Raw genomic sequence first — 8,268 nt, 5'->3', positions numbered from 1 at the left:
TGGGATTCCACGAGGAGTCGAGCAAAACCAACATATTCTCCCAGAGGGCAGGATAAATGACAGACTGATTGATTGACTGACAGATTACTAGCTTGATTGCTGATTGACAGGCAGCTGTGTGAGAGGGTGTGTTTGGTCCAGAGAGCATTACAAAAGCAGCAGTCTCAGCCCTAAGTCAGTCTCAGCTAGTTTCCCTCCAAGTCACCTTGACCCTTAGCTGAGCACAAGCAGCAGACCATACCACACAAAATGGGTGAGTGATTTGTAAGAGTCCTAAACACTTTTGTGTCTTCCAGATTAGTTGCTGTTTTCATTTTGCCTTTATGCTAGAAGTTTGTTTCATTGAGTAAGAAAAGCATTATCTTCAATACTTGATGTGGCTTATCTGATCTGGTTGCAGCTGAGAAGGTTCTGATCGTGTACGCCCACCAGAGTACTGGGTCATTTAACGCTGCAGCTAAAGATGCAGCTGTGACAGCTCTGACTGCTCAGGGCTGTAAGGTGGAGGTGTCTGACCTCTACGCCATGAAGTTTAAAGCCTCTGCTACTGTTGATGACATCACTGGTAACAGTCTGAACCATGCGTTACTTCATTACAGTAGTGAATGATAAGTGTATAAGCTTGAGTGCCTATTAAATGCTTAAGGTCACAACAATTTTCTGTTGGCAAGAGCTTTTTCTTTTCTACCTCAACTTGCTTAGTCTCAGTCTGTTATGATTTATCAGGGGAGGTGAAGGATGCTGAGCACTTCCAGTATGGAGAGGAGACCATGCTGGCATGGAAGGAGGGCCGACTCTCTGCTGATATCACTGAGGAACACTGCAAACTCTCTGAAGCGGAGCTTGTCATATTCCAGGTGATCTCCTGCAGTACTGTGAAGTGTCTTAGGCTTACGTTGATGAAGCCAATTTTCCTATCCTCATTTTAAGTGTAGAGCCTTTAGTGCTTTTTGGATGGTGGCTGAAATGCACCCATTCCAGGTGCTGGTTTTTGACTAGTGTCTCATCTCTCAGTTTCCTATGTACTGGTTCACTGTTCCTGCCATCATGAAGGGCTGGATGGACCGGGTGCTCACACTGGGATTTGCCTACACCTCAGAAAAGAGGTACAGCCAGGGCATCTTCAAGGTAGGGGATGCATGTAGGGCCTATGTAGATTACATTTTCAACCAGCAATGATCAAGAAATGACTCAGATTTTGTTCTTACTGTTACATCAGCTGTTGTACAATGACACAGGAGACCTTTACTGCAATGGGCCTTTTAATAACACCACAAATAGTTGGTTTACATGCTTCTTCAAGGTTCCTCCCATTCTGTGGTCCATTCATATCAATGTCTCCTCACCTTGTTTCCCTCCAGGACAAGAAAGCCATGCTGTCCTTCACCACTGGATCCCAGGAGTCTATGTTCAGTGCCAATGGTATCAATGGAGACATGAATGTCACCCTGTGGCCACTGCAGGTATATTAGGCTTGGCTGACACTACCAGCATGTAGACTGCTGTACTGCAACGTGCTTTAGCTTTCTATATGTTATCTCCACTGGATGTCTGCTTTTATTATAAGCATTTGACTTCCAGGTTGGAAAGTGCTAATTTTAATGATTGGAGGACTGCTTCAGTTGGACAAATCAATTCATGTTTTATATACTTTGGCATGGTTATTGAATAAGTTCATTCCCTCTCTTTAGAACGGCATCCTGCACTACTGTGGTTTCCAGGTTCTGGCTCCTCAGATCTTCTGGGCTCCACCCCACATCCCCGCTGAGGCTCGGGACAGCATGCTGGAGGCATGGCGCACACGGCTGCAAGGGCTTCTGGGAGAAGTACCGCTTACTTTCACACCCTCTGACAGCTTTGATGGTGGGAGGGGCTTCCAGCTCAAAGAGGATGTCCAGGAGAAGCACTCAGCCAATGCGTTTGGCCTGTCTGTCGGAATCCACCTGGGCAAGCCCCTCCCACCCAACAGCCAGCTCAAAGCTGGGGTGTGAAGGATACTGGAGGACTGTCATCCCTACACATGCTGCTTATGCTCTAAATAACAAATAAAGATTGGCTTCCTTAAACTGAATGGTGTTCACTTTAATACCACACTTGTTATTCAATGCTTTAACCTAGGTTTCATAGTTGGTCAACTGACTAATTAACTCGTCTGCAGTCTTCCACATTTTCTGATGGCATTCAAGTATTTTGTTTAGTTCGCTAATCTTGTATGGTAGCCACTGGGTTGAGGCTCACTACTTTACAAAAGCAGCTTCGTAACACTCAGTTCCATACTCTCCCCACGCAGACATGCTGTGACCTGTATGCGCTCTCACTTATGGGGTGGCTTGATCCCTCTCCCACATGTCGCTTTGGTTTGGGTCAACCGGCGGGGCCTGTTCCCTGCCACTCAAAGCCCTCAGCTTCCATACAGCGGGAAGAAATTGATCCGTTTAGGAGAAGGCTTACCATAGGCAAGGTCGCAGAGGGCTTTCTTTACATTCAGCGCTAAGTTATTGCATTGTGCTATGAATACACTGCTTGTTTCTCCAGATTAGGATTTCTGCAACTGTTTAGTGAAAATGTACCTCTGGGATCGGTTTGGAGTCAGGGGAGCTCCCTTGTTTTGGTGGGAGGCACTTAATTCCACAGCGGAAGCACACTGGGAACATGGTCCGAGCCCTTGGGTTCATCTGGGACTGCTGTTCCTAGACACAGGAAGCAAAACTAGGGGCGAGCTCAAGCTTTTTGCAGTGTTTGTGCGAGTGTTTGCCATAGGGCCAGGAGTTTTCCCTGAACGGGTAATTGAGGTTTGTGGCATGTAACCTGTGTCAAGGGTGGGTATATTTGAGCATGTATAGGCTCTGAAGCAACCATGCTTGTCAGAAATAGTTGCAGGGTTTGGGCCAGGGTATGTTTGTCTGGAGGGACATCACCAGTCCTGTCCCATCCTGCTCTGCTATGGTTCTCATCTCCCATACGCTGACAGGAAGGCTATTCTCCACAATCAATGGGAGGAAGTGGGTACTCGTGCCAGGATCGGCTGCTCTGGATATCTCAGGGAGGTAAAACAAGCACATCCATTCAGAAAAACCTTTCTGGCACAGTGTTTGAAGCCTAAATGACTGGTGTTAATCACGCAAACCAACAGTTTTTAAAGGCACTGGTTGAAAATATCCAATAGAAGGCAATAGCAACTCAAAGTCGTTATAAGGGGAAAAGTAAGAACACAAACTTAACAGACATTACATTAGACCCCTTACAATGAGACAAAACACTGAATTAAATGGATATGACACTTAAGAGCAGTAACTATATATTTCCAGTTTGAAGGACTTGGAATAATATTACATATAATTTTTACAATCAAATGACTGCCTATTTGTTTTGACGGGGCAGTAAATTAGTTTCTCTGTCTGGGCACGACGTGACCTTAACGAGAAGTCAGTCATAAACAATTATGACCAAAAACAGGATATCAGTTATTCTTTTTTCGTTGCAAGGATGCAGTCTGGCCACGACCAGATTCAAACCGTTTGAGCCCCTTCCAACATATGGCCGGACCAATCAGTGTCCTCTGATAATCTGTGGGGCTGGTTTAGTTGATGACGACAATGAAGAGCACCTGTACTGGGTGAAGAAGTCGAAAATCATAACAATGGCTGCTCTTGAGGTTGGTGTTGATGCTGCTATAGCAGCAGTTATCAGAACTGGAGGTCACAACTTAATTGAAGGAACAGCGAATAACTGCATGAAATGCTTTTCTCTGGGAGAAAACGTTTTCGCTCTTCTCCTGACTGGGTTTAGCCAAGAGCTTGCTTTACCAGCTAGCTCCACCGATAGTCAATAAGGCAGTGTACGGATACTTACAGTAAGACGCCAACCACTAGGTAAGAACGCAGTAATAACCTGTTCATAGATAATACGTAGCTGCTAAATACTGATATAAAGTTCAATGGATTTTCCTGGTTATGTAGAAACAATTATTCGTTACCAGAAGAACTATCAATAATAGAGGTTAGCTAGCTGTTAAAAGGGTGTGTAGCTTAGTGGGTAAGAGCGTTGTGCCAGTAACCGAAAGGTCGCTGGTTCTAATCCCCGAGCTGACTAGGTGAAAAATCTGTCGATGTGCCCTTAAGCAAGGCACTTAACCCTAATTGCTCATGTAAGTCGCTCTGGATAAGAGCGTCTGCTAAATGACTAAAATGTAAAATGTGTGTGTGTCGGTAGCTTCCCTCTCGCATGCGCTTGCTAACTTCACTTTCCCCCACGTTAGCTAGGTATTTGTGTAACATAGAGAGGCTCGCCAGTCGTCATTTCATGTAATTGCTTTACATTCACTCAATGCTGCACGTATTTAATCTCATCCAGGTAAATTGGTCCACAAGTGTTGTAATGGCGAAGGTGCATAAAGATGGCAGCCCCCATGTACTTACAGTGGGTCCTCATTTAGTGTTATTGGCCTAAAGGTCTACTTCAATATATATCAATCAATCATTCCTTAATTCGTTCATCTCATTACACAGTATATGTCACGTCTGTCAGTGAGATGCGGTTGAAGAAGTCAGGCGCAGGACACGGACTCTCGGAAACGTACTTTAATCCGATACTGAAAAGATGAACACAGAATAACTCCACGCAGGGAGGCAATAACCCGCTCACAAACGACATACGTGAAGGGATAATTATAGGGCAACAATCAAACATAATGTGGAACAGGTGTAAACAATACAGACAAAACTAGACAGACACCGATAACATCGAACGGCAGCAGCTAGTACTCCGGGGACGACGAACGCCGAAGCCTGCCCGAGCAAGGAGGAGGAGCAGCCTCGGCAGAATCCGTGACAGTATACAAGTCATTCATGCCTTTAAATACAGTCAAGCATTTTAGTTACAAAACAAAATAACATATGGATCCTTAAATAATTTAACAATAAATAAACCACAACATGTCAGCTAAAGCAATTGCATTCACAAATGCATGCAACTGTTTTTAATCTTGGCTGTATTAAACACTTTAATACCTTTTTAGACTATATGGAATTGATTATATTTGTTTGTAAATTATTATTGTACTTGTGGTGTTGTTTAAACTGTTCCAAACGGTCAGAAAAATATTGTAATCTAACAGAACATGTTTGAGACAAATACTGTAATAAGCGCACAGCATGCACTCCTCCTACCCTCCTTGATATCCTTCTTATGTATTATTACAATTAGTATTATTATAGCTAAAACATTCTTTAATACATTTCAAGTTCATAAAAATTAACTTGGCAAGAGTCTATTGTCCTGCTGATAGCCCATCAAAGGTGGATGGCTTCTTTTTTATAACAATTTATTGAATGAATATTTCCCCGTAGCACTCACCTCTGTCATCATGAAGTGCTTTGAGAGACTAGTCAAGGATTATATCACCTCTACCTTACCTGTCACCCTAGACCCACTTCAATTTGCTTACCGCCCCAATAGATCCACAGACGATGTAATCGCCATCACACTGCACGCTGCCCTATCCCATCTGGACAAGAGGAATACCTATGTAAGAATGCTGTTCATTGACTATAGCTCAGCATTCAACACCTTAGTACCCTCCAAGCTCATCATTAAGCTCGAGGCCCTGGGTCTGAACCCCGCCCTGTGCAACTGGGTCCTGGACTTCCTGACGGGCGAGGTGGTGAAGGTAGGAAACAGCATCTCCACTACACTGATCCTCAAAACTGGGGCCCCACAAGGGTGCGTGCTCAGCCCCCTCCTGTACTCCCTGTTCACCCATGACTGCGTGGCCAAGCACGCCTCCAACTCATTCATCAAGTTTGCAGACGACACAACAGTAGTTGGCTTGATTACCAACAATGACGAGACCGCCTACAGGGAGGAGGTGATGGCTCTGGGATTGTGGTGCCAGGAAAATAACCTCTCACCCTCTCAATCGTGGACTTCAGGAAACAGCAGAGGGTGCACCCCCCTATCCACATCGACGGAACCGCAGTGGAGAAGGTGGAAAGCTTCAAGTTCCTTGGCGTACACATCACTGACAAACTGAAATGGTCCACCCACACAGACAGTGTGGTGAAGAAGGCGCAACAGAGCCTCTTTAACCTAAGGAGGCTGAAGAAATGTGTCTTGGCACCTAAAACCCTCACAAACTTTTACAGATTATTTTCCTAAATCCCTGTTTTTGGCACCTGACCACACAACTGGACAGTAGTCCAGGTGCGACAAAACTAGGGCCTGTAGGACTTGCCTTGTTGATAGTGTTGTTAAGAAGGCAGAGCAGCGCTTTATTATGGACAGACTTCTCCCAATCTTAGCTACTGTTGCATAAACATGTTTTGACTATGACAGTTTACAATCTAGGGATACTCCAATAAGTTTAGTCGCCTCAACTTTCTTAATTTCCACATTATTCATTACAAGATTTAGTTGAGGTTTAGGGTTTAGTGAATGATTTGTCCCAATTTTGGGCATTTTTATTGTTCAGAAATGTGGTGGGTACTCTCTTCGTTCACTGGACTTTATCCTGCTAACTGTTCCAAATGTCCGAACTGAATTTGGTAAAAGGTCTTTTATGTACTCTGCGCCATCGTCTTGGAACACCTTACAAAATAATTTTAAACTGGAAGAACTTGTCCCGATTGGTGTTTTTAAATCTCTGATGAAGGATTTTGAGGCTGATTCCCTGACCTGTCAATGTCTTTAATTTGCTGTTTTTGATATTGTTATACTCTTGTGAATTCATGAATGGTTTTTACTAGATTACTTGTAGTTTTTCATGTTGTCTGTCTGTAATTTTTTGTAATGACTTGGTGCTGCCTATCTTGGCCAGGACGCTCTTGAAAAATAGATTTTAAATCTCAATGAGCCCTTCCTGGTTAAATAAAGGTTAAATAAATAAAATAAAAAATAAAAAATTACAATGCTTTTATTTTTTGAAATATTTAGGACTAACTTATTTCTTGCCACTCATTCTGAAACTGACTGCAGCTCTTTGTTAAGTGTTGCAGTGATTTCACTCGCTGTAGTAGCTGACGTGTATAGTGTTGAGTCATCAAAGCCAGTGGCATGTCATTAGTAAAGATTGAAAAAAGTAAGGGGCCTAGACATCTGCCCTGGGGAATGCCAGACTCTACCTGGATTATGTTGGAGAGGCTTCCATTAAAGGACACTCTCTGTGTTCTGTTAGACAGGTAACTCTTTATCCACAAAATAGCAGGGGGTGTTAAGCCATAACACACACTACCGGTCAAAAGTTTTTGAACACCTACTCATTCAAGGGTTTTTCTTTACTTTTACTATTTTCCACATTGTAGAATAATAGTGAAGTCATTTTTCTTTGCTTATTTGAGCTGTTCTTGCCATAATATGTACTTGTTATTTTACCAAATAGGGCTATATTCTGTATACCAACCCTACTTTGTCACAACACAAGTGATTGGCTCAAACGCATTAAGAAGGAAGAAATTCAAAAAATTAACTTTTAAGAAGGCACCTGTTAATTGAAATCCATTCCAGGTGACTACCTCATGAAGCTGGTTGAGAAAATGCCAAGAGTGTGCAAAGCTGTCATCAAGGCAAATGGTGGCTATTTGAAGAATCTCAAATATAAAATATATTTTGATTTGTTTAACACTTTTTGGGTTACTGCATGATTCCATATGTGTTATTTCATAGTTTTGATGTCTTCACTATTATTCTACAATGTGGAAAATAGTAAAAATAAAGAAAAACCTTGAATGAGTAGGTGTTCTAAAACTTTTGACCAGTAGTGTCCGTTTTTCCAGCAGCAGACTATGATCAATAATGTCAAAAGCAGCACTGAAGTCTAGCAAATGTCTAGCAAAAATCTTTTTTTATCATCAAAATCATCAATTTCACTCAGCCAATCATCAGTCATTTGTGTAAGTGCCGTGCATGTTTAATTCCCTTCCCTATAAGCGTGCTGAAAGTCTGTTGTCAATTTGTTTACAGTAAAATAGCATTGTATCTGGTCAAACACAATTTTTCCAAAAGTTTAATTCGGGTTAGTAACAGGCCGATTGATTGGCTATTTGAGCCAGTAAAGGGGGCTTTGCTATTCTTGGGTAGTGGAATGACTTTTGCTTCCAGGCCTCCAGGCCTGAGTGCACACACTTTCTTGTAAGATTGAACATATGACAAATAGGAGTGGCAATATCATCTGCTATTATCATCTGTAATTTTCCACCCAAGTTGTCAAACCCAGGTGGCTTGTCATTGCTGATAGACAACCATTTTTTCACCTCTTCCACACTCACTTCACAG

General features: G+C 42.7%; 1 protein-coding gene across 1 annotated transcript; it reads left to right on the top strand.

The window, feature by feature from the left end:
- Positions 1-249: 249 nt before the first annotated feature.
- On the top strand, positions 250-1,991 carry LOC311143818 (NAD(P)H dehydrogenase [quinone] 1-like; the record flags this gene model as incomplete). The annotated part of the gene is made up of 6 exons (XM_084179696.1): positions 250-253; positions 401-565; positions 727-857; positions 1,015-1,128; positions 1,362-1,463; positions 1,692-1,991. 6 exons carry the CDS (start codon positions 250-252, stop codon positions 1,989-1,991), a joined length of 816 nt encoding a protein of 271 aa, XP_084035822.1.
- Positions 1,992-8,268: the final 6,277 nt, after the last annotated feature.

Source organism: Coregonus lavaretus, assembly GCF_964263955.1.
Source record: "Coregonus lavaretus genome assembly, chromosome: 16".
Taxonomy (NCBI): domain Eukaryota; kingdom Metazoa; phylum Chordata; class Actinopteri; order Salmoniformes; family Salmonidae; genus Coregonus; species Coregonus lavaretus.
The sequence above is the reverse complement of the archived record's forward strand: the minus strand, read 5'-3'. Positions and strand labels throughout refer to the sequence as shown.